This window comes from Phaethon aethereus, assembly GCF_964289735.1.
Source record: "Phaethon aethereus genome assembly, chromosome: 1".
Taxonomy (NCBI): domain Eukaryota; kingdom Metazoa; phylum Chordata; class Aves; order Phaethontiformes; family Phaethontidae; genus Phaethon; species Phaethon aethereus.
The window spans coordinates 40,046,885-40,074,407 of NC_138575.1; the positions used below are offsets into that span (position 1 = coordinate 40,046,885).

Here is a 27,523-nt window from a genome sequence, read left to right on the forward strand (position 1 = left end):
ATAACCCTTTAAAGTTAAATACCTCTCACTTTCACACGTGGAATTGGACAAGCAAAGGTTACCAGGGTTTCAACAGCTGGAACTAACCCTGTGTGTGAACAGCTGGTTTTGAAATTGAGTAGCCCACACAGTGAGTGCAAGAAAGATTACACCGAGTTTCTATATTGATTTTCAAGGTGGTTAGAAAAGGAAACTGAATTCAGAGAACACCACAAAGTTTAACACGTTTGTGGTTTCTCTCTGACACAATTTGATAGAAATCCTAACTATCATCTGCATACTAAACTTGCAGTAACAGTTATTTTATAGGACTTTTTAGGAAAGACTAACGTTCAAGTGAGATGAAAGCCAGTAGTTTTAAATTATGTCTTTGCAATTATCACGTCTCCCTCGTATGCACAGCTGGGGGAGTGGAGGGGCTTCACAGATGAGGTGGGAAGGGTCCACACAGAAGAAGAGCCAATGATACATACATCATTTCCTTCTTTTCTTGTTCCAGAGGTTCACTTTTTTCTGATTACATAAAGAAGGGTGTGCCAGCAGCTGAAAAGAATCAGCCACCATTAGGCTTTTTCCCTGAGATTAGTTTTATATTAATGCTACCCCACTGATTCCACCAGGATTGCTTCTGCTGTATGAGACAGGAAAACTGAAACCTTTCTCCTCCCATTATACGTGCTGGGAGTTTACACAAAGGAGTAAGTCTAATATTCTAATGAATATTAATGTTATAAGAATCCAGAAATTATACAGAAACGTAGAAACATTAGCATGGTCTGGCAAAAAGGGAAAGCATTTTCCTTAAAATGCAATCTGCCAGCACTAAAACACAAATATATTGTGAAATAATCTCCCACAAAATATGAGTGATAGCATAAGAATAAAAAATTTTGTACGCATGCAGAGTCATAGGATCTCAGAGTATCTCTTCAGGGTGTACCCACTGACCACTAAAACATCCTTTGTTGTGTCTTAATACTGCAATAGAAGTGGTGACTTATGTGTTCTTAAACAGCAGAAAGAGCAAACCCTTGAACAGAGAATAAAGTTTAGCCACAACAGAACACGAGCTGGAATAAAGGCCAACAAACATCTGAACCTGGCAAGCCAGTTCAGCTTCATATACCCTCGTGTCAGTATGAATATGTACTAGCAAACTGATCTGTGGCAGTGATTCTGTGCACTCTTGCTCTGAATACATAACCTCATTTTTTATAATTGTATTGAAATACAATTTTATCCTAAGCTACAGGTGATGCTCTGCTGGGAATTTTCTTTTCTGGGGAAGGTAGAGAGAGGGTGGAGTTGCAAACCTTACATGTATACCGTGCAGTGAAGTGCATGTTTGAGAGCTAGTCAAGCCCTGACATCTGCAATGCTAGCATTTGTAGGTTGCTGTATTTTGAAATGCCTACACTGTTCTCAGCACGATCTGCTGAAAGATCACATTGTAGTGTACACAGTCCTGCTCATGCCTAAATTATCCACAACTCATTAATGAGAACCTGGTGCTGATTGTGTTCAGGCCCTCCTGAAGCAACCACTTACTAAGCTTAAGGGTTTACTTTTAAAGTACGGATTACTGGCTGAGATGACAGGCTTGGGCCTATGTTTAAGCAATGGTGAGACATATCCTAAGTGTTTTAATGTCTCCAGCTCAGCATCTAAGATGGAGACATTTCCCACAAAAACAGTGGGAAAAATCATACATTTTAAAATGGCTTAGGTCCTAGAACATTTTAAAATATGTTGAGAGTGAGTATAGATTCTACTTCTTATGCAAATTCTGCTTAGTATGAGGGGATGATTAAAAGGTGGCAGAAAACTACATTTTTACTTTCTTTCTTCTAGGCTTTTCTTACCTCTCCTTTTCATAGAATCATAGAATCATTGAGGTTGGAGAAAATCCTTAAGATCACTAAATCCAACCATTAACCTAACACTACCAAGCCCATCACTAAACCATGGCCCTACGCATCACTTCCTCCATCCCCATCGTATGTTTGAATAGCCTCATATTTGCTCTACCTAGCGGTCATTTACCTACAGCCAAAATAGTTTGCTGTGCTCGGTGGGAACAGTCACAGCATAGCAAGGTGCTGATCACCCACTGCACCCGTCACTGTGGGAGCCCCCAAAGTCACCACTGAAGCTTTGGACACGCATGGCTTCTCAGGAATTCCCTGGTGTCTGACCACATAAGCGTTTGCTAATGCCACAGCGGCAGAGATGCTCTGTGACTGACTGGCCAGCCTCTCTTGCCCTACAACTACATACCAAAGACCCATATAATTAAACTCTAACCTGCATCCACCTCAGAGAGGTAAGAGGACTCGTATGGGACTTTTCACAGCAACGCGAAGGAGGTACAGTGCTCTAACAGGACAACTAGATACGAACTGGGTCCGAAGGTAGCCTGGCAAAACAGACTCGGCAACCCCTCGCAGTTTGCTTGGAATTAATGTCTATCTTGGTCACAAGGGCCCTGACCAAATGGCTCAAGAAACACAGCATGCTCTGTATCTCTCCTCCCTGTACTAGCATTTTATCTTCATTAATGCATTTTAATGTATTATGTGGGCCGGAATACTTTTAGACAAGGTTTTGCAGATAACACGTTTTATTCTAAACTATTCTGGTTCTGTTTTTTTTAAAATGAATTTTAATTTTCTCATTCAATGGTTATGATTTAACCACTTTATTTTTACCAAACAGTTGCTAATTTTTGTTCTAGAACACTTTGTACAGTTTATCACAGGAGGATGACACCTGTAACAGCCCAACCTAAGCCTCTTCAAGATAGCTGCAGCAAGCAGCCTTCTTGATCCCACCTGCACCTCCAATTGCTGACATCTTCATCTCCTTCCTTAGGTGGCCACTGTGGTGCAGAACCAGTACTGCCTGTGTCCCACTGACTTGGCACATTCCAGCCTGCAGGACTGTTTGGGTACCCATCTGGAAAGAAAGTTTTCAGATATTTCTCTTAAAAACAAGTGCTTTGATGACACTACCTTACAAGTCCTTTTCAAGTAGTCTGACACTCATGAACAACTTGGTAGATTTGTCTGCAAGAAAGGGAAGACTAATTTTCTGTCATTACAGGTTAGTTCACACTTTTGGGTAATAAAAGCTGAGGGAGCAGGAAAAAGGATCAAGAAAACCCTGATTCACTTTCCTTTCTAATTTCTGAGCACCGTACACTTTCTCCTGTCAGGTGCCTAATATATATTTCTGTCCTGGGAACTGAAGTCTGTTGATCTCATCTTGTGTAGTACTGGTCTGGAAAGTGCTGATATGTTCATTTGGCCAGTATCAGAAAGAAGAAAGGTCTGTGGCCACTCAACAGGACATAGTTCAGATTCCTGAGTGTAACACTTGCCATGAAAGAATTAATCTTTGCTTTGTCTTTGAGTATTTAGGCTTTGCTTTCTTCTTTTCTTTGTAGATCTGAGACTATGATTTTGAAGGTGGCCGTTAAAGGCATTACTATTTGCAGCCAAGGTATTTTCCAATTATATTAGCATGTTCCTCCTCTTTGTCAACCTAAATCCTGCATGAAAGAGGCTTTTAAATTGAAGTTTCTTGTATTGCATTCAGAAGGAATCAAGATGTGCTTGCCCTCATCTTGAGTTCCACTTCAGACTCCATCAGGTACTATCCTTGCCAGCAGCTTCCAGGATGGATTGTAGATGGAGAAAGAGAAGGAGAGAGAGAAAGAGAGGCATCTAGGCAGGCCCAAGCCCACTCCGAGGCTTATAGACTAATGCTGAAAGCTTACAACGCACACAGTCTTAGAAAGGGAACAGCTGTACAGGTACCAATGTGATGTGTTCACACCGACTTAATTAAAAGATTGTTTACTATGTGGTAGACTAACTCCATTTTTCACATAGTATTCATAGTGGTCCAAGATTGAAAAACTGTGTAAGGCAGATTGTGAATGGTACACCTGACTGGAAAGAGGTTGAAACAGAACACTTAACGGGCTCTTTCCTCACTGTTTAGGAGTAACTAACCCCCAAACATGCATGAAGCCATCCGTGACTTTGACAGTGGAAGTAAGATGAAGTAAGAACTCCTGCAAGCCCTACGAAAAGATAATTGATACCAACTTCAGTTTTTTCTTATCTAGCTTGAATGTGAATAGGCTTCTTCCCCTCCTCAGACTACCTTGAAAAGTAGCTTTTTCCTGACTGTTCCTTAAATGTTTAAGGTATCTCACAAAGAACACTGATATTATCACAGTGTTATTCTGATGCTTTTGATGTGCATGTGCTGCTTTGCGAAAATGATGGGAAAATACTGAATCAGAAAACAGCATTTATACCCCTTGGCAGCCAAGGGGAGGGAATGTTGGGAGTCCCTGTGGCCATCTGGGGGGATACTGGGGAAGACAAAACATACTGGAGATACCGGGGAAGACAAAGCATACTGGGGAAGACAAAGCTTGCTTTCTGCTACAGTGAAGGGAAAAGATTGGGTGGGTGTGGGCAGGAGAAGGTATGATTGTTTTCTCTGCATGACGGGAGGGGTTAGGGAAATTGTTTATTTCTTTGTACCAGTACAGGAAATATCTTTGTTTATGCATGTATCTATGCCACTGGAAGAGGCAAAGTTTCTGTCTGGCAGCAGGGATGGATTTTTTAATTTTTTTTTTGTTTAACTTAGGCATAGGGAAAGCGGAGATCTATTTTTCTGTCTTTTTCCTTGGAAGGGGATGAAGGCAGGTCTGTCTACACATCCACCAGCTGTTTCAAAAAGGAAAATATGCGTGGTCTGTACAGACTTCAAAAAGGGTTGAGTGTAGGTAGCAGAGTTCATTTCAACGCTGTCCCAAGCTGAGCAAATGTTCAGATATCTATTTTTGGCTCTAATGACGTTCAAACTGACAAACCAGGAATTCAAAGCATTGTACTCCACAAAGCACGCTGTACAGTTTGGAAAACAAAGCAAATTAAGCCCTCACCCGCCCCCCCCCCCCCCGACCTCTCATTTCCCTCATTCTAGCTTGAGGCACTTACGACTCCAGGGCAATCCCAAAAGCTCTTTTCCCTCACTGTCATTTTTTAAGTTTTCATCCCACTACATGTTTCAAGTTATTTATCCTTCCTCCCACGGTGCCATCTTTGTCCTTCCAGTCTTGACAGAAGTGACTCCCGCTGCCTGAGTTGGTGATCCTCCGACTTCTCTCCCCCCCGCCCCCTCAAGACTCCCCCACACGCCGGCATCGCCCCGCTCCCCGCCGCACAGACTGGCGCAGTCGGGGCAGGGGGCCGGGCGGGCTGCCTGCCCCTGCCCCGCAGGCAGCGGGGTGACGGCGGGGCGCGGCGCAGGCTGCCTGCCGGCCGCCAAGATGGCTGTGACCCTGGGGGGTGACCAACGGCCGGGTGGACACGCGCGCCACCGCCTCCCCCCCCCCCCCGCCCCTTTCCCCGCGCCCAGGGCCCGGCGCGCGGCAGCCGTTGGGCGGGCAGCGCGCGGGAGGCGGCCGTTGGGCGGGCGGGCGGGGGGAGCCGAGGCGGGCTCCCCACCCCGCGCTGAGGGAACGTGCGAGTGTTCGGGGGGAGAGGCGGGCCGCGCCGCCGCCGAGCGGAGCGGTAGGGGAGGGGGCAGCAGGGAGGGACGGCGGGAGGGGAGGCGGCCGACGGGGCGGGGACTGGCGCTCCGGTGCGCTGTTTGTCCCTGTTCCGCCGCGCGAGGAGGAGGGCCCAGTCCGGCCGCCTTCTGCTGCCCCCTCCTCCGTGTGAGGGGACCGGGGCGACCGGGGCGGGGGCGGGGGAGGTGATGAGCTTGGGCCGGGGGCTGCGGCGGCGGCGCGGCGGCTGCTGCTGCTGCTGCTGCGGCGGGAGGCGACGGCGGGCCGTTGGAGGGTCTGTCCGGCCGGCCCGGGGCCAGGGGGATGCAGCGGAGGACGTGTCTGTGTCTGGGTGTAGCTGATCGGAGAAGAGAGGTAGCCGCCGACCGGAGAGGCCGAGGAGCAGCGGAGGAGAGCCACCCTGACATGCCTTTTCCTCTCCCTCTTCTCCAGCGGCCATGTTAACCAGAAAACCCTCAGCTAGCGCCGCCGCTGGCGCTGCCTACCCAGCCGGTAAGAAGAGGGCCGCCGCTGCGGGCCGGGCCGTGCGGGGCGGGGGCAGGAGGCTCGGCCGCCCGGCGGCTGCCCCGGCAGCCGCCGCCGCAGCGGGACCGTGCGTGTCGGAACAATGATCTGCCCTCCCCCCGGCAGCCGAGCCCGGGGGACCGGCGCGGGGCTGCGGGTTCAGCTCCGGCGTGCTGTAGGTGTGCGGGGTGGCGAGTTCGCCTGGCGGAAGGGAGAAAAAAATAACAAAAAAAAGAGAAATCTCGTAGCGGAACGACCCAGGAAAAACTGGGAATTGCTGCGTTTGCCGGAGCGGCCGCGTTTGACAGCGGGCGGCGGCGCTGGTCTCCTTTCCCCGCTGCAGCCTTGCGAACTCCTGGCAGGTCCCCGGCGGCGCCGGGATTTCGCGGGACCAGACGGCTCGGGGGGGTCAGGCGGCCGTCCAGCCCCGAGGCGTGTGCAGGGCAGAGAGCCGGCTTGTTCTGCCGGTTAGGCGTCTGCCGGTGGCGGGTTAATCTCGGATGAAGGGTTTATCTGGGCGAGCGTGGCCCGCCCGCGCTATTAGCCGGATCGGTCCGTGTGTGCGCCGCGGCAGTGATTAGCTTTTAATGGCTTCTGCCTGAAGCAAAGGCAGGCGGCGGTGCCGGCGAAGCGCCGGGGCCGCCGCCGCCCCGACGGCCGCGGTGCCTCAGGGGCCACCGCTTCCCTCCGCGCTCACCCCTCTGCTCTCCGCAGGCAGGGCAGGGGACAGCGGCCGCCCGCTGCAGTCTTCCCCGGGCACCGGAGCGGGGGTCTCCCGGGCAGGAGCTGGGACCGGCCCGCCGTCGCCCCTCGCATTGCCGCCGCTCAGGGCCAGCAACGCCTCCCACACGGTGAGCACGGGCTCGGGGCGGGGGGCCGAGGCGGGGGGGCTGGGGAAGGGGCGTCCCGATCCCGGGGCTCGCCGCCCCGCCGCCGCTCTCCTTTCGCCGGTTGTCCCCCGCGGCGGGACCGAGCCCTCAGGGGCGCCCCGGGGCGGGAGGGGGCAGGGGCCCCGCCGCCGCGGACGCCCCGTCCCGCCTAACGAGGCGCTTGGTGCTTAAGCAAAGTGCAGTTAATGTCTGCAGACTCCGATCAACTGTGCGTGTTTGTTGTGAGCTTGGGACCCTGTGACTGCGCTGAGAAGCAGCTTTCCCCCTCCCCAGCCCCCCTTCAGTCTGGTTTTGTGTCTCCTTTTCAGTGACAAATTCGATCGTCCACACTTGCACAGAGGAGCTGTTCTGGTAAATTCATTTTTTGAGATGACATTATTTTGGCAATGAGGTTAATCACCGTGATTAAAGGGTCACATGAACTGTGGTGAAAAATGAAGATTGCTCTCCCCTATATATGTCTGGTTAGCTCAGGCCGATAGCTGTCTTCCTTAGAAATAGCTATCACTGTACTCGGGAACAATGATTGGACAAATCCGACTTTATTGCTGCAGTAGTTTACCTAAAGAAATAAGCACTGATGGCATGAAAAGGATGTTATATTCTGGTTCTGTGATATCTCACATTATCTCCCACTCCTAGTTAATCTACCAGGAATGAAACTACCCAAGTATGCCACTATATATGGATGAGAGAGGGTATCTCTATCCTGAAGGCACGACAGAGTAGAGAGAGGGGTCTATATGCTGTCATGTTAACACTAAATATCTGAAATTTTTATTGCATACATTTCCTTTTAAATTATGAAAGATTTTATACTGACCCTGAAAGGCACTGACGGCATGTTTTTGTTAGAATTAATGAGTTCTTCATGGATGCTCACATACTATCTTCATAAACATATGGCAGAGCTTTAAATGGTAATGTGATTACGGGCTAGTGGAAGGTGAAACTATGCATTTAGATATTAGTGTTTCAGTGACTTTCTACGTAGCTTCAGGGGTAAAAGCATCTTATTCAAATCCATTCATAGAAAGAATTGGCTTAAATTAAAAAAAATCAGTATATGTAGGATGTTCTCAAAAGGAATGATGAATATTCTGCAAATTCAAGGTGGAGCTGCATACTTGAGATCAACATCATTGTATATTTGTGTACCTAGAATATATATCTGAATTGTTCATTACCATCAAAAGCCAATTTTTTTCACATTCATATACCAGTTAAGTGCTGGCTGAGTTTTAGAGTTGGGGCAGCAGCTTAAATTTTTAAATAAAAATAGAAAAGAAGGAATGCAGCACAAACAGCCTCAACACAGATTATGAAACTGCACATACAGATGGGCCCACAAATAACAGGGGCCCACAGATAACAGAGCCCAGATTTAATTTCGGATTTGTGAAAGCATGGTGGTCCAGCTGTATATCTGGGACTACTTACTAATTTTGGCAGTATAAAACTTTGGTATTTTTATACATAGATTTATATGTGTGTGTATTATATATACTGTCTGTGCATATATACATACATATATAAAGATGAGGTCTTTATGAAAGCATGCAAGGGGTGTTCAAGTGTTACATTTCTATGTTTTGAGTATTTTTATACGTATTGTGTATTTATACATATATTTATATATAGCATATATGCATGTGTGTGTATATAGAGAGAGAGAGGGGGAGAGACATGAAATACTTATGGAAGCCCACGGGGATGATCAAGCATTGTATTGCTGTGTGTCATGTCCCTCTAGATTCTGACTGTTGCAAACTCTGCCTTTCTTTTGTGAAACAGAGCCTACTCTACAGTATTTATTTAGCCTTGGGTACTATTACAGAAATACCTCTGACTGCCTTTCTGAATTTTGTAGATGGTTATTTTGTGGTTGGCTAACATAACTTTTTGTGGTAAGGATCAGATGTGACATCAGAATGCTGGATTTTACCTTAAAATAAAAGGGCTATATCTTTTATGTGATCTTTCTATAAACTTCGAGCCTACTGACCTCAGCTGACACTGACTGATTGAAACCGCTGGTTTTGCATCCCACTACTTCCTCCAGTCAGACCTGTTTAAAATGGAACAGTTCAGTTTTCCTAAACCATTTTCCTTTGTTGTGTTCATTTACTTATGTTGTTTTCATTCCTGGTGTATCTATGTGACTTCTGTAATACCTAAAAAGTAAGAGTATTTCTCTCTGTGTTTCAGACTTTCAGAAGGTATAGTTTGCAAAACAAACCTAAAAAGTTTTTAATTCAGGCAGAGAAGAAACCCACTGCCTGTCATATTTCTTGCAGCAGTGAGCTGTGTGATCTAACCTCTAGTGAAACTGTTGTCTCCTGCTTTCAAGTGAAGTTTCATTGTTTGGTAGAATATAATAGCATAGGAGAGCATGGGTAGAAGGGAGGAAGGTGCTGTTTTACACAAGCTTTGTATAGCAGGGCAGAGGTTTTGTCTGCAGTCTGCAATCACGGCAACCTTTGTTGCTAAGCAGGCTGTTGTGTATTGTAGCAGGGAAAGATTTTGTTTATTTAAAAAAAAATAAAATTGTGGCTTCATCCTAGGCTTATTTGTGTCTGCTTCCATCCCTGGCTGTCTTTTTGGCTCATGGTGGAAAACATGAATTCCAACCCCTTGTCCTCTTCATTTTCCTCTCCAAAGTCATTGCTTTCTCTTTTGAAGCCTTAAGTTCTTGCTTTGTTGATTGGAACCTTTTTCTATTCACTCTCTCCTGTTTCATTATGGTGTTCTTACATCCACTTGACATGCTGCAGTAGAGATTATCTTGCTTGCCTGCTGCTCTGCTTGTGTAAATCCCCACCCATCTGTGAGTTCCTCTCCCAGACTTTTGTCTCTGTCTTCTGCCTACCTCCAACTCTGTTCTTTCTTATTTGGCACATATCCCTGCATTCAGCACTCTTCCTGTTTCTCTTGCAGTCAAGCACTCTTAATCTTTTTCTCCTCCTGTCTAGGAGGAGAAACTGTAACAACAACCCATTTACAGTGCATGATTCAGTGCCCTCCCTCTTCAAGCCCCTTCTAAGATTTCCCTACAGCAAGCCTGTTCTCTTTTGCCACCAGGGATGAATGTCTATCCATATACTTTTGCATCAGTCATTCAGTCTTAATCTTAAAAATATTAAACTTAAACATTTTTAAAAATTAATTTATTTTATAATAGAACAGAGATTTCTGGACTCTGTTAATGTGAAGATCTAGCAGGCCACATTTTTATTTGCAACATGGGTTGCAAATTTTTATTGTGGGCAGCTGCTTTAAAGCAGGTAGAACCAAACAAAATGCCTTCCTGTTGGGGTGTTTTTATGTAATATATTGCCGCAGAAATGCTGTCACGTTTGAGTGGAAATAACTACACAGTCATGACCTGGACTTTGCTATATCTAGATTTCTTTAGATGCTCCTACTTCTACGTAGAACTTGTATCTAGAGGGAATATGAAACGATCTTAACTTTTAATGGGGAGGCTCTGAAATTTGAGCTCCAACAGTTGGTGACTGTGCTATGGGCACTGCAGTATATCTTGGTACATCTCTCCTATGTGTCCACTTCAGTTTACCTGAAGGGTTCAGTTTAGTGTGCATTAACTGTGCTTTTTGGTTTCAACGTAATACACGCAGGGTATCCCAGAAGTATTCAGACTCACTGCACCTGTGTAGTCCTGACAGGAGAAAAAAAAATTATGAATCAGTATCACTCTTAAGGCATAGTTCTGTCTGTGAAAATATTTGCTATATAAAATCAAAGTTAACTTTTCAAAAAATAAGCTTGTATGCACCAGATATGACAGCAGCAAAAAATCCAAATGGCATTTTTTTTCTACAGCTCTTGCTGAGCCACAAGCTCTTTAGGACAAGGGCTTAGTCTTTTTAAGTGTATAAAACCCATACTCACAGTAAAACCATTATGATAATCCTGCATTATTGTTATCATGTTAATTAGCAGTTATTTTTAGATTTGAACTGAGGAGTGCTGTTGAATTCATTTATCAAGGAAAAAACGACCTTTTTTACATTTGCTCAGGCTGCAGTCAACAAGATAGGCAGTGAAGCACGCTACACCTGATACGGTGTGTCTCTAGCATGTTAGACACAGTAGGGGTGAAACTGGCTTTCCCAGAAATGCTGTAAAGAAAGGGGTATATAGTGTAACATTTATTCTTTAATTAAGTTACTACTTTGGAACACTATTTCTCTCTGGTCCTCATCTATGCAAAGTAATAGCAGATAGAGACATCTTATTCCTGTGCAGTATTTCAGCAGGCCATCACGATAGCTTTATTAATAAGATTCATTTGATAAACCTTTTCAGATTCTGAATGACAGCAAAATAATTTTTTTTCTGGTGTTTTGCTCAGAATAAAATGATAATATATAGCTGAAGCGTGTATCTGTCTTGGATAGTTTTATAGGGTGCTAATATCACACCAAGTGACTTTTACAAAGATGGAATATGATACAACTACACAATGTCTTGATGCTTTTGGAAGATAAAGTTGAGAAGAGGTGTATGCTCCTGGTGTTCAGTCCTATAGTCATAGTCTTGTAGAAGGTCTTGAAACAGCCCATTGTGTTGGCTGAGTGTTACTGCAAAGCAATTGTCAATGGGTTTGCCGCCTTGTTGTTACAGGTCTGTACTGTAAGCATAGTAAGTTGCTGTTCTACTTCTGTGCCTAACCCCATTTGTGAAGACAAGACAAAAAAACAACCCCCAAAAACTCCCACTCCCCCAAAAAAGTTGTGTTTTTTTTCTTTGTTTTGCCTGGTGTGTCTGCTTCAAAAGTTAGGTGAATGTTTTTGACATAGCCGTCAACTTCCAAACTGGGAGCAAACCAAAGTCAAAGCAAAAACGTAGGGGTGATTTTGAAGGTATGAAAAACTAATGACAGAGGAAGAAAACACATTGTAACATTTGCTGTTTTGTAATTGATGTTGCCAGAAGATTCAGAAAGATTATTTCTTTGAGTTCAAGCTTACCTGTTGTTTCAATATGTTTTATGGAGAAATGTGTACATCAGTAATTTTTGAAGATGTGCGCTATAAAGATATGTAAATCTGAGCAAAGGCAATAAAATACGTAATAAGTAAGCTGCATAAGAACATGCAGGTTGTCAACTGTGTAGGTTGTTGGTTCTGGAATTTACAGGCCCATCTGCAGCAGCAAAAGGGAGACACGTTATAAACCTCTCAGGCTTACATTTTCGGATGAAAGACTGATGGAGCTTCTGTGTACGGTGAACAGTTTGGTACGGGACTAAGAAAGCTGTAGTCCATTGTAGCTTCCCAAGCCCATTAGTTGTGGTTCAGGGAACTTACAGCGTCACTGGTGAAGCCTGTGGAGCTTGTAAGCAGTGCAAGCCTGAACTTGACAGCAGCCTCAGACACCCAGTAGCCAGAAGTAGATAGGCAGAGCAAAGGGCTCGTGAGGATACAACACTGATCCAGGTTGGAAACAGAAGAGGTGGTGATTCTTGTGCAAGCAATACCCTGAGATGAGGAAAGTCCATTTTTCATATTAACTTTGTGTTTGTGATGTGTCTGATAGCTCTGAAACTCCTGTTGGGGTTTTTGAAAGAAGAGTGAACTCTCTTCACCCCCACAACTTTTGGAATAGAGCCTGTGCTAATTTGGTGTTTTTTCATCCACAAAGAAAACCAGTGCTACTGTCTGCATTTGCATTCCCAAGCAGCAGCTGACTGAAACTGGCAAAACCAGTCACTTTGGATTTGGGGTGAAGCTGGGATAAATGCTGATTTCATTCTGCTGCTTGGAAAAAAAAGCCAACCTGTGAGCAACAAGAGAAACCATGAAGCTGCCTGAAGGTACAGGAAGCAGAGCTACATGGTTTACACTTCAGAATGTGTTTGCAAACATGCTTTTAGGAAAAAGAACTCTAGTCCCTGCTGAGAGTGGATAAATATTTGTTTTTTTTCCAAGCTCTGTACAAAGCAAATAACTGAAGTTTGAAGAATTCCCCAGTACATCTATTGAAACAAGCAGTGCTTAGGAATGGCAGGAAATAGTTAACTCTGAAAACAGGTGACTCAAGGGACAAAAAAAATTAATGCAAGATGTGAACTGTGGCAATGGGTACTTGGGTTAACAAATTCTTAAAGATGATTTTCTCTGCTATGCTCTTTCTTCCTCATTGTCTGTATGTTAGTATTGTCTACTCCCAGTGTGTCCAGATATGTTCTGCTTTGTTGTTCAACCAGTGCCACAGAAGAAACGTTTGTACCTGGAATTTCCTAGCCTGAGTGCTTGTAATCAGAGTACAGTTACTCTGCTGCCTCACTGTGCATTTCTGACTTAAACACAGTTCTGCAATACTGCATGTGCTGAACCTCTGACACATCTTACTAACTAGGTACAGTTCTTCTGAGATGCATCATGTAGCAGTTCTCAGGGCTGTGGTGTTTTTTTTTTCAGTAGCTGCTGTTTATATAGAGGAACAGGGCAACCTTCAGGAAACTGCTACTGCATACTGCAGCGCACTTCAAACTTGACCTGAAGGAATTCCCTGTAGGCATGATAGGCTCATTAAGTCCCCTTGGTGATTTAATTCCTGGTGCTTTTGAGACATCAAACTAGGAAGGGAATTAATGTCGATATACAGGATATATTCACTGTGCTTAAATGTGACAAACGTCTTTGCTCTGAATGGCAATAGTGTGGTAGCGCTGTCTATGAGATTGATTAAATTTGATAGCGTGAGTCCAAATTGCTTTGCAAATAAATATACAGTCAAACTGCAATGATGAAATAAAATGGACCAGTTATTCAAGATGAGTCAGAATGGAATCAGAATAGCAGTGAACTCAGCAGAAGCAATCCCTGAGAGCTCTTGTTCTTATGTTGTGTGAGTTTCAGAGCTGCAAATTTCAAAATATTATCCAAAGGTGATGCTGGTGTCCAGCTGGCTACTCCTTGGGAACAAGTTACTGAATTTACAAGAACATGCTTCTGCCATATCAGACCGATACCTCACAGAAGCACAAAGTATGCTAGAAGTCTGTGTTGCATGTCCTGGTTTTCTCATTAGGAAGCACTTTTGCAGTTGCAGCACAGGTTTCATTGCCTTATATCACAGCACACAACTGCCATGTTCTGTTTTTGTTTCAGCAACCTTAAGTGAACAGAGAATGTGTTATCCTTATCTGCCTAGAAAAAATAAGTTTCAGATTAAAACTGCTCTCAGCCCTGGCTGATTATGTATTTGACGGTATTGGTAAACTTTTGGTTAGTAGTTTGGCATAAATATATTAACGCGGGTGAATCAGCTGGAGACACAGCAGGGGAATTCTTCCTACATTTGTATAAGACCAGGCAGAAGACAAACTAATTATCCTCGACTTTAGAGCAAATTAGGAATTTTAAGGACAGCTATCTTAGTGGCAAGTATATGCTTGTAAATTTCTTGTTTCTCCTTAAAAATAAATTTTTTTTTCACACCCCAGTACTTGCAGTGTTTCTTTGCTAGAAAATGCTGAATGCTGCTGTTTATTCCCTTGTGAAAACTGTCAAGAACAAATGTAATTTCTAAAATAAACTAATCCTTTTTTCCATTCCTCTAAAATGAAGTTACTTGTATGTTCTTCAACGCAAAGATTTTCTTTCTGCTCAAGTCTGCATCAGGCCCCATCTTGGTTAAAAGTTACTATAAGACTGGTTTGGGAAAGTGCTAAAGGATGTGCTTATGCTTCATTGATCTGAATGCTTTGCTGAATAGTGACTGTCTCAGTTGCAAGCAGTAAATGGCAGTGCTTGAACTTCAGAAATGTGCAAGTTCTTTTCTTCTTTGTGCATGTCACAGCACATGCCTTTTGCTTAAAATTGTGTCTGGAGGTTTTGATATACAGCAAATTTAGGAACAAGTTAAAATCTTGATTTCTGAGAACAGGTGACTAGGAGAGCCTTAGCCATGTAAGTTCTAGCAGGCATTATATATTGATCTCCAGCATCAGTAAAACTGCTGCTATGTTCTCTAAAGTCTAATGTCCCTCCAGCATACTTCTTGATGTTACAGGACTGTTGCCTTGAAGATTCCGTGGAGGAATTGTTAGCTTATCATGGATAGCACATCTGCGATTGCCTTGTTGCAAACATTTTAGAGAGTCGTGAAAGTGACATATGAGAAACAGAGAGCTGGAAAATTTAATAGCATCTAGCAGTATCACAGTGTATGTGCTGTAGTTTTTAGATTATCTGTAGACAGCTGACTTGTGAGAAAATACTTAGTTTTGAGGTGATTTAGGCAGGATGGCAAGTTGCCGAATGAATGGTGAAGCATAGAGTTCATGCCTTTCTTGTTAACTGGGTATGTATTTATTTTCAATTATAGGTTGGAGGCAGTAAGCACACAATGAATGAGCACCTCCATGTTGGTAGCCATGGACAAATCCAGGTTCAGCAGCTGTTCGAAGATAATAGTAACAAGAGGACGGTTCTGACGACACAGCCAAATGGACTTACAACGCTAGGCAAATCTGGATTGCCAGTGGTTCAGGACAGACAGTCAGAGAGTGCTCACAGACGACAAGGGAGCTCCAGCTCTTTAAAATCTACAGATGGAACAGGGAAGGTGAAAGCCTCTGTTATGACACCAGAGCAGGCAATGAAGCAATACATGCAAAAATTAACAGCCTTTGAGCATCATGAGATTTTTAGCTACCCTGAAATACACTTTTTGGGTCCAAATGCAAAGAAGCGGCAAGGTGTGGTTGGTGGTTCAAACAATTGCGGGTATGATGATGACCAAGGGTCTTATATACAAGTACCCCATGATCATATTGCGTACAGGTATGAAGTCCTGAAAGTTATAGGGAAAGGAAGCTTTGGGCAGGTGGTGAAGGCCTATGATCACAAGACGCATCAGCATGTGGCACTAAAAATGGTGAGAAATGAAAAACGTTTCCACCGCCAAGCTGCAGAAGAAATTAAGATCCTGGAGCACCTCCGGAAACAAGATAAGGATAACAACATGAATGTTATTCACATGTTGGAAAACTTCACATTCCGCAGCCATATCTGCATGACATTTGAATTGCTGAGCATGAACCTGTATGAGTTAATAAAGAAAAACAAGTTTCAGGGCTTTAGCCTGCCTTTGGTCCGCAAGTTTGCCCACTCAATTTTACAGTGCTTGGATGCTTTGCACAAAAACAGAATCATTCACTGTGACCTTAAACCTGAGAACATTCTGTTGAAACAACAGGGTAGAAGTGGTATCAAAGTGATTGATTTTGGCTCAAGTTGCTACGAGCATCAGCGTGTCTACACTTACATTCAGTCTCGTTTTTACCGTGCACCTGAAGTCATCCTTGGTGCTCGTTATGGGATGCCCATAGATATGTGGAGCTTGGGCTGTATTCTAGCAGAGCTTCTCACTGGTTATCCACTTTTACCGGGAGAAGACGAAGGAGACCAGCTGGCTTGTATGATTGAGCTATTGGGCATGCCTTCTCCAAAACTCTTAGATTCCTCCAAGCGAGCCAAAAACTTCGTGAGCTCCAAGGGTTATCCCCGCTATTGCAGCATCACAACCTTGTCTGATGGCTCTGTAATACTTAATGGTGGACGCTCTCGGAGGGGAAAACTACGTGGCCCACCAGAGAGCAGAGAATGGGGTAATGCATTAAAGGGATGTGATGATCCCCTGTTCCTTGACTTCTTAAAACAGTGTTTAGAATGGGATCCTGCTATCCGTATGACACCCAGCCAGGCTTTGCGGCATCCCTGGCTAAGGAGACGGTTGCCAAAGCCTCCAACTGGGGAAAAGGCCTCGGCAAAGAGAATTACAGAGAGCACTGGTGCTATAACGTCGATTTCCAAGTTACCTCCGACTTCAAGCTCAGCTTCAAAACTGAGGACTAATTTGGCACAGATGACAGATGCCAATGGGAATATTCAGCAAAGAACAGTGTTGCCAAAACTCGTTAGCTGAGTTTGAAAAACCCAATGCTGTTAGTATGAGAGATACAATGTGGCTGAGCCTTATTTGTATGAAAAAGTAGCCCAGATATACATTTTTATTTGCTCAATAACTTTATTCATTTGTATCTTCCAGCACTCATTTTAAACGTAAGAATTGTTGATTTTGTTTTTATAAGAACACGGGGACAATGCTTTAAGTTTTTATACTTATTTTTTAAAATATTTGTCTTCTACAGTACAATTAGCCTTACTGTAACTAGTGTGACACAGTAATAAACATCAGTGGCAGGCCACTGGTTACAACATGACTGTCATGCATTGCAGCGTGGTGTCAAAGGTATTAACCTTACTTTTCCATGGTTCATATTAGGTTTCACCTGGGGTAAATTTGTAAGACTATACCTTTCCTATTTTATGGGTCTGGGTTTTGATTCTGCAAACACTCACACCTATGCCTGACTGGACTCCAGGGAGAATACTCAAAGAAAGGCAGTTAAGCACCTGTAAACTTCTAATATGAAGTGGAGCCATAGCGTGTTAATGTTGTCATTTTCTGTGTGGTAGCCCAGAGAAATTAGTGGTATTACTAATGATACAGTCACCTCCTATGGAATGCTTTCTCTATTCAAAAGTAATGTTTTTGATTAAAATGAGCATTTAAATAGAATGCAAAAAATAAGAACTTCCGGGGCTAAAATGACTCTCTTACATGCTGTGTGGTAGAGAGGAATAGGCAGTCTCAGAAAGAATGAAGCTGGAAGTCTGTCCCTCTAAATCTGAAAGCGACTGATGGGTTATTAAAGCAAAATGATCTGGGCTTCATTTCAGGTATATAACACTGAGCATTCACACTGAGCTGCTCTCCCTCTCTTCCCCCTCCTCTCCTGTTTCTCTCCTAATGTGCAGCTTGGTCTCCCTGAATCACATAGGCAGAAGTGCTTGTTCTGTCAGTTTTATGCTGTAACTTCCAGACTGTTATGCTACATGGATTTCACAGATTGCTTTTATTTCTTCTGACAATGTTTGTCTGAGCAACTGTGACCTCTCTCGTACATTTACACTTCAGATCAAATCTGCATGTAGGGGAAAACACTATGTTACTACATTGCTTTCCGTAGGACAGTACTTCATCTTAGACAGCATAACTGTAGATGGAAAGATCCTTGGTGGAAAGCTTTGTAGTTGGCAGACGCTGTCCTAGATACTTTCTAGTAAGGGAGAATTATCAAAGGAAAGTTAAATGATGGGAATTTGATTTAATCTTTGGCATTTTTAGCTGAAAATTACTTTGAAGGAACGGTTAAAGATATGTGTAGATTTGTTCACATCTGTGTGTGCGCTAATGCTTGTTTTTTCTTTTTTACTTTGAATTACATTCATGGAAGAAAGATGGTCTTTACTGAGGAATAGTATCTAGACCTATGAGAGAAATATTCACCCCTTGTAGCATGTTTTCAACAGGAACAGTTTGAAATCTAAGATCAGTATTTCATCACGTACAATGGCTGTGGTCTACACTGGATATATAAAACATATGCAAAGGGAATTTTAAACAAAGTAGAACGTAATCTAGAAGGGTTTATGGATGTTCGAATGACATACTAGAACGGATTGCATTAAACCTCAATAACTGTACTATAAGCAACATTTATATGCACAGATTTTACTGAGTTACTTGTACAAATTACGAAAAATACTTAAAGCATGGTCCCCTGAGAGGCCAAGAAAGTTTCCGGTTAAGTTCTCCTTCATATTCATTACAGCTTAATTTTTTTTTTGGTTGGTCGGTTGGTTTATTTTTAATTTAATGTAAGACCGGGGGAGGGATATAAATACAAAATGACAGAATTCTCAGGAAACATATCGCTTAACTTCTTGCCAAAAAGTCAACACCTAAAGAAGCTCCAAAAATAATTTATGAGTAGAGGATGGTATTTGTTGATTGATATCTGTAAAAATCAGAGCGTCAATCAACCATTTTTCTTACTTTTTTAAAAAAGGATCGTTTCCTGCCTCTAGTCAATTTAAATTATTTAGTGTTAAATGTTCACGACTTTATACAATGTGTGTAAGTGCAATATGTAAACATGTATGAAATCATGTGAAAATGAAATATAGTAATACAGCTAAGAAAAATGGCTTTTGGAATATGAATATCCAGTAAGTTATGGTCAGTAAATTCTAAGTCTGGAAAAGAGATATATTAATTTTCATATAAAATTAGCTGACTCTCATGACTGTGGGAATACAGTACGGTGTATTTTTCTACGGTAACTGGGAATCTTTACTTCCTCCACCACCTACTGGGTGTTACCACTCCTTTCTACCTTAACTCTGCCTGCAAAAGTTAAGAAATAGAGATGCTTATGTTAGGGGCGGAAGAAGAATCACCTCCCTTAATCTCTTTTAAAGGGAACATTGATGCGTGTTCCTGCCTTTCATGGCAATTTAAGGTGAAAACATTTACAATGTTCATGGGTCATTAATGGGCTAAAACCACTAAATTTTCTTTTTCATGTAACCAGTTCTTAATGCCAATAGTGCATTTATGATCCACCTTCTTCATAAATGCTACCGGAAACTTTAAGGCCAAAATATAGTGTGCAGAGCTATTTTTTTAACCCAGATACAAGTGGAACTTCCTCTATACTAAAGGAGCAGCTACATCAAGGTTTTTAAGTGATGTAGCTGCTTTTTATTGTAGTTTATTTATACCTGTAAAAAAAAAGGGGGAGGGGGAGGACGTTGCCTCTTGCTTTGATGTGATTTTATTCTAAGGGCTCTGATAATTAGACTGATAGAAGTTGGCTTGGAAACAGTGCTTAGCCTCACATGTTACCATTGTCTGGGGATGTCTGAGCTATTTTCAGATTTAGTAAATAGCACAGTGTTGTCTTGTCTTTGGTTGCAGTCTCACTTGGCTCAGTTTCTTGCACCACTGGAGTGTTCATTACCACTTAAGTGTATTGGAACAACATAGTGATGCAAGATGTGTAGATTAACAATAGAGGATGAATTGTGCCCTTGGTGTTAACAATGTGCCTTTTGTTACAAATGCCGTGTTGTAGGGCGTGCATCTTGGCCTCTTTAACCCTGTGAATACTGGTTAGTAGGGATGAAATAATATTTTTAAATGCTATACCTGTCTTAAAACATCCTGTAGATGATCGAGGCCTTCATAGAAACAATAAGGCAATCGCACTGCTAGGGTGGAGAGGACACTGTTCTTGTGGTACGTCTTGTTAAGGGGTTAAAGATGGCCCTTCCTCATTGGTTGTACTTTTAACATCAAGTTCATTTTTTTTTTTAATAAATTTTTGTTATGGTGACACTAGACAGAAATCAACTGTATTTGTAAAAATTTACCTCAAACTCTTTAGTTTTATAGTGTGATTTAATCCCAGGGCATTTGGTATGAACCAAAGTGCATTCCTTTTATATGTGCCTGGCTCTTGTAAAGGTGGCCAGGGATTTTTACAATTTGGGTGCAAGGCACTTAAGCCACTTTTAACTTGGTGGGTGGTATGGAGTTAGAAATGACTTCATGGGAATGTTGAAAACACTTTAGACATAAGTAGCATCGGGCAATATTAGAATCTTTAGGAAAGGGTGTGCATTATTTAATGCTCTCCATTTTTTCAGTATTTTTTTTCCATCAATAATATTTGTGATAAGTACAAAAAGAACTCTGTTTCCAGTTAGCAAAGATTACAATATTGCCCAGTTTAATGCTATGGTAGCATTTAAATAAAATAACATTTGTGAATTATTGTTTCTAGGGGCTTGTACATCTCTGCTACAAATTGTAATTGCTCAGTCCAACTGCTACAATTACGTCTAAGCAGTAGCTTGGGTTTTTGTTGGGCAACGACTTAGACACGTGACTGTAATATGCTGCAACTGTGTGTACTGAAAACATGTGAAAAACGATTGAATGTGGACTGTGTATATATGTATGTATAATTATCTGTGAGATGCTGCTGTTGCCACTTGACATTAAAGATGTTGTAGTGGGTTTTAATCCTAGTGGCCAGTTCTATGATACTGTATGTATTGTACAGCTGATGAGGGGAGTTAAGACTGTTCCAGTGAATATTTGTTACATTTTATTGTTGTGGCCAGAGATCATTTCAGAATAAAATTTTATGTCCTACTTTACTTCTCACCACTGTAGTTTGGGTTTTTTTTCGGGTCGTAAAGAGAGCCCTTGGAGTGCTGGCATTTCTTAAACATGGAAAGGCCTGCTCCTCACCAGCTGAAGTCAATGCCAGCAGTGCCTCTGCCCCCCAGCATGCTTAGTGGTATCTGTGTATAGTCATGACCCATTGCTGGAGGAGGACTTTGCTGCTGCTTTATGTATCTTGACAGCCTTGAGTAGTGCCCAAAAGGCTGCTTTTGCCCTGAGGTTTCTCAAGTTCTTCTCAGGACTTAGGAAGTAATATATTTTGTATTTTTATTTGCCCCATACTTGAGAAAACCATCCTTGCCAGGAATTTTGCCTGCATGGGTGTTTTAATTTTTTTTTTAGCTGCTTTTTAAAGATTTAAAAAGTAACAATAGATCTGATTTTATAAGAGGTACTTGATTGGGAAAGATACAGTGTATATTCTTTTTCTCAAAACTGCTTTAAAAAAGCCCAGATTTCTGCACTGGTTTTTCAGTCGAACTGACTTTTCAGAACCTGTCAAGACTTCATAAAGTCCCAGGATAATGAGAACATACTACACAAAGCTGGTAGGCTAGACTGAGCTAAATTCTGCTCACATACAAATCCAGAGTAATTTCACTGTTTAGCGCAGAACTATCATCTTGTGAGTAATTGGCCACATTCTCTTCCTGGTAATGTCAATGTACACCCAGAGCAGTTTCACTGAAAAGCTTTCTGCTTCAGGTGAGCACAGACTGAAATCAAGGGACTTTAACTGAAATTTACTGTCTCCTACTGAGCATTGTTGAGAGATTCCAGAGCACAAAAAGCATCAAGATTAAATATAAACACATCTTACAGCCCCAAAGAGCAGCAAGCCAAAAATCACATCTTTGTGGAGTAAAACCTATTTTTTAATTACTGTGCTCTGCTGAGGACTCTGCTGAGCCTTTTAATTTTTTAGTTATTTTAGCTTTTTTTTGGTGGATTTCTTTTCCTTCTAATGTGTCTCGCACCCTCTCCTCCAGCCATCTATCCCTCTTACCAGCTCTTGTACACTTTGGCCACATCTGTTTTTTTCATTTGAAGAAGGGTAGGGGCCATCTCGCCAGTTGTCTGGAAGTTGGGTTTTGGCCTGTGCTGTTTGCTGAGACTCCCAGTAGCTGGTGGGGAAAACTGTGTTGCCCGCCGTCAGCGCTGCTCCCTCCCTGGTCTCTGCCAGAGAGCTCGGATCCCTGGTTAAAATGGGGCCCTGGGAATCCCACCCTCAATGATGGTCTGTAGCTGCTGTTACCTCCATAGTACTTCCTTTTGCGAAGAAGTTGTGGCTTCCTTTGGATGTCGGCTGTGGTGTCTCTTAGGGGTTTTTTACAGCAAAACAAGTAAAGAATGTGAGAAGTGTATAATTATGTTCAGGTACCATGTTCTTCACTTCTAGGTTATGCTGCTTTTCTTAAAAATCCCATTTTGTCCCTTTTTTTTAAGATCTCCTTATTGCAAGATCCAGCATGAATTTTACTCTTTATCAGAACATGAGAAATTAAAAAGCAGGTAAATACTAAGGGAAGTATCAGTATAGGGCTGTCTGTGGTCAGGAGCTGGTATTTAGAAGGGAAAAAAGATGCTTGTAAGATGAATAAGGCCAAATTTGAGGTAAGCATGATCTTTCCTGGGTTCAGTGAAGGTTCAATAATTACAGCAAGATCGGGTTGAGACTGGGAAAGTTTTGAATGCATCTCAGTGTCTGAAAACCATTGATAACATTATATCAGTGGAAAACTATCTTTGAGAGCTTGTCATTTTAAACTCTATGCTAGTAATTAAAGGATAACATTGAAGGGTCTTTTCTGTCGCTAGAACTCTAAAAATATTACTACATATTTCTTTTAAAAATGTGATTTATAATGTTGTTATACTGCTAGCAGAGTCTTGTGTTTTATATTTTAATGTTCCTGAGAGGAAGAACATTCCTTGTCTTTGTCTTGAGTACGTGATACTAGACATCTCCCAGCCGTCAGATATGCTATAGTGGAGTAAATGTGGCATTGATAGAACTGGTTTCTGTTCCTTCACAGAAATCCTCTGCAACTCTTGGAACTGGGATTTCTCTGTGTCGCCTTCCCTATTTGGTTTTGTCTGTTGTTTGTTTGTTTGTTCATTTGTTTGTTTTTAAGAGTGCTTTCCAGCCTCTGGCTGTTGTGAGTCTTGGATCTCTGCCAAGTATTGAGCTCTTTGGGATAGGGAGTGCTGCAAAAATGATGTTTCTTTAGCTTTGTCCCAACAATAAACAGAAAGCCTAGCTTAGTACCAAAATCCAAAGACAGGGAATGCACATTCACCTCCAGCTGCTGGGTTCCAGTCTCCACACCAGCTGTTAACCTTGTTCTTTAACTTCTGCATGAAGTTCATCAGAAATGCCAGGTGCTGCAGAATGAAATGGCTTGTGTCCATCCCTTTGAGGGGGAAAAAGAGACTACAAAAGCAAGGTCATGACATCTTTTTGGAGAAAGCTTGGGATATAGCTGGAGTTAGGGAGAGGTTCTGCTGAGAAGTTCTTGGGCTGAGCGCTCTACATAACACCCTGGGAGGTGGCAAACCTAGTGTTCCTGCTAAGAGTGGGGAACTGTTTTCCCTTTTTTGTAGACTGTTTTAATTTGTTTGCTTTGGTTTGGTTATCTGCTAGCTGGACATGACTATGCATACCTTACGTACCTAAAGGTGCTGTCTGGAGTAGCTGCAAACAGTGAAGTATTACTTTATAACTAACATTGGTGCTGGGAAAACCAGAGGTTCTCATTCAGAGACTGTCTGACCTGACAGTGCCCTGTGCATAGCACCTGCAGGGTCCGTACAAGACTGTCTGAATGCGAAGTGTTGCAAAACAGAGGTGCGGTGAAGTATTAAACCTTGATTAAACATAATGCGCGAGATGCATCCACCAACCAGAAAAGGAAAGCAACTGACAACTGTATTATAAAGACTTTCAGCCAAACTCAGTTTTCAAGTATAGTATTGATTTATTTAATTAGACCTCTTTAGTTTAATAAAAATTATCTGAATAAAGAGATAATATTAAGATTTTGACTTCAGCTTCAGCGTGGCAGTTAAAATTCCACTGTGATTTTTTTTTTCCCCTAAGTGTGTGGGGTGCTTGCAGACACTACAAATATACTTCACTCAAGCCCTCTAGTTATAGAGATCTACTCTAATATCCTCTTCCGACAGATGAGCTGGACCTAAACTTAAAGAATGTGTACATGTGTGCGTCCAAGATATATATGTATGTGTGTGTGTGTATATGTATAGGCACATACATATGATTCTCTGAAAAACAATACTAAAAACTCTGCAGGCATTCTTTGTAGTGCTTTACAAAGAAGAGAGGTGCGGCTTCATTTTCCCTGTGCCCCATTGCAGGTTCAGTACAAGCCCAACACCTTTGCATTACGCACAGATCAAAGCCAACTCTCACAGCTGGAGTCCCTGTGTCACCGGCAGGACATGAAAAGCGAACCTCAGCACCTCAGGGTGCTCAGCGAGCAGGAGGTGGGTGTCACCCCAAGGAGAGGTGGTCCTTGTCACTTTTATCTGGAGTGGGCGTTCGCCAATGGAAGAGTTATTTTGTAGCTTGGCAACTGAAACTTCTCCTTTGGCATTAAAGCCTGAGGCCATGCACTTATACAGTGTTGATAAACTTCATCAAAGAAAGAAATCCCAAGGCTGGGGCAGAGCTTGTAAAGCCCACAGCTAGAATAAAAACTGATTTCTAGAGATCCCAGTACTTGTCACGTCCAACTGTGGCACTTCCAAAATGACCTCTAAGATTTGAAAGACCTTTCCAAAGGTCTGTGCAGAGACAGCTTTGCCCAGGACAGCCCTGGGCTGGTGGCCCTCCCTGCCCTGCACACAGATGGCAGTGCCTCTGGCTCCCCTGCGGGGCTGGCACTCCTCACCAGCTTCCAGCACTTCTGGCTTCTTCCGGGTACAAAGAACACTTCGTGGACAAAAAAAAAAAGCAGCGTTGTTAAGGAGAAGCTAAACATTTGTGTATAAAGGGCACTGCACGCTAGCAATGGGATGCTGCGCGGCTATTTGCCTGGCTGTGAGCTGTTTTGCCCCGCTGGACCTGCTCCTCCGCAGACACCTCCCAGGCCTGCCAGCACCCACCTATCCGCCATGTTGGGGTGGACCATCAGGCCTCATTTCTCCTGAGCCGGCCTGTCGCTGCCCACAGCTCCGCCTGCAAATCGCTTGCCAAAGGCAGCGAACTGCTAGTACAGTGCTTCGAAGATGAAGTTGCTGCCACGGTGTACCCGGCGAGGTGTCCCAGCCCACCGGTGGGAGCTGGCCTGAGGGCGGGCTGGGCCCAGGAGCTGTGCATGTCTGCAAGGATGGCGCTGGCCCTGCTCCCCATGGGGTGCTCCTGTCCCTAGCGGTGAGCGTGGGGTGGGGACGCTTCCCCCGTCCTTCCCCGCGCGGCAGAGCTGAAGGGTGATGCTCAGGTGACGCGCTGTCACGCCGCAGGGAGAGGAAGGTGCTCCCTACCCCAGTGCTGGCAGCACCAGGCAAAGCAGCTTCGCGCCTGTCAGGGTGGGATGTGAGGGGGCTGTAACACACTGTTCTGCTGGCACGGGGCGAATGTTTCCAATCATAAGCCTTTGCAGATGGCTTGTCTTAATTAGCTTTGACAAGTACCTAAGTTGCTGTAAGTTACACCACAAATGGGATCCTGAAGCTTTCGGGTTTTGTCACTTTTAAATAAAGCTTTTTCCCTCCTCCTGGTACAGCATTGCCATTTTTCTTCCCATGTAAGGCTCTTGAGAAGAAATGAGATCTTTTCGTAGCTGAGGAGCTATGTTTTGATTGACTAAATGATTTATAATTAGGAGGTAGCTCCTGCCAGTGCTCCTTGTATGTTGATTGAGAATTGCCTGCAGCAAATCGATGCGGGCAGAGCTACCAGAACGGCATGATGATGTCTTCTCACAGCAGATACCTTTCAACCTCACATTTCCTCCTTCTTCTGGTACTGACTCGGAGAAATTATCTTTATGGCCAATGTCTCTACGGGAGTTACAGGGTTGCACTCCACGGGCCTTCAGTGAGATACTCACCTGTGCAGTTATTTATGATCTATTGTGTATGATGCTGGTAGGCTTTTCAGAGCCTGTGAATGAAACGTGCTTGAAATTAAGCTGAAAGCAAGTGTGCCTCTGCCTTTGATGGATGTAAAGCAGAAACTTTTCCCCACCTGGTAGAAGCCACTTGGCCTGCTTGCTGAAATGGTGGCTCTGGTGTGGGCTCACCTGGGCAAGAATAGAAACAGGAGAGAGGTGGCTGCTATGGGGACTTGAGGAGATACAAATGGGGTTTTTCTCCTCTGATGAAACTGTGGCATAACAGGCAGCTGGGATGTTCTGACCAGGAAGGAGCTGGGCATATAATCCATCCTCATCTATAGCAGAGGATCAAGCTAAGACTCTTTGTTCCCACTTTCTTGGTTTTCCCTTGGTTGAGGTGGGTCTGGCAGTGCTGGGCAGACAAATGTCCCTTTTGGTCAAAGCTGAGGCAACCCTTGTGAGCTGGCCTCTCTGTAGATGGGCAGGTCAGAGAGACAGGGACCGTGGTGGTTGAAAAGGAAGGGCAAGAAGCGATAAACAAGGGATCACTTTTTTCCTCTCACTGGTTTCATCCAACTCTCTATTGCGTTGGACTTGGGTATCAGTAAAACTACCTGTCGTCATGGATCTCAGCTTTCAGAGTTTACATCTCTCTATTTCTTTTCTACCTTCTAACCATGACAGCCAGAACATTTCTAGGAGCATAGAGCCTAAGGGACACCCACTATTACAACAGATACCATGTCATAAAATCCCTTACATAAATTTATTATTTTTCTGCTATAAAAGTAGTTAGCTTACTAGCACCTATTGCTGCTGTTGGAAGACTGTTAGAAACCACTGTTTCTCTGATGGCTAGAAATGTGCTTTTAGCTTAAAATAGTTGATGACTTTTTTCATGTTATTTGTTCTTGTGCCAGCATTGTCTTATAGCTTGAATGATCCTTCAGCCCTGCTGGTATTTGGGCATGTATTTATAAAGCGTAATTGTATCCCCTTCAGCCTTTCTTTCACCACGCTAACCCTATTAAGCTATATTTGTCTCATCAGTAAAACTGACTCCCCATTCCCATCCTACTAGGTCTCTGCACCTGTTCTAGCTTGAGTTCAGCTTTATTAGAGCTGTGGGCGGCATTCTGGTTGCGGTCCCATCGGGAATATGTACAGTGAGAAAAATATCTCTCCTTGCCCACTGCGGTACTTCACCCAGTACATCCCAGGATTCTTCTCCTCTGCATCATGCCGGCAGCTCACGGCTGTTCCTCAGTCCTTTGGCTGCTCCCCTGCATCTCCTCCCTTCTGATGAGATGCAATTT

At 43.4% G+C, this 27,523-nt stretch overlaps 1 protein-coding gene across 1 annotated transcript; it reads left to right on the forward strand.

The window, feature by feature from the left end:
- Positions 1 to 6,033: 6,033 nt before the first annotated feature.
- DYRK2 (dual specificity tyrosine phosphorylation regulated kinase 2) lies at positions 6,034 to 16,950 on the forward strand (the record flags this gene model as incomplete). The annotated part of the gene is made up of 3 exons (XM_082002164.1): positions 6,034 to 6,088; positions 6,815 to 6,951; positions 15,349 to 16,950. The coding sequence occupies 3 exons, from the start codon at positions 6,034 to 6,036 to the stop codon at positions 16,948 to 16,950; spliced, it is 1,794 nt and encodes a 597-aa protein (XP_081858290.1).
- Positions 16,951 to 27,523: the final 10,573 nt, after the last annotated feature.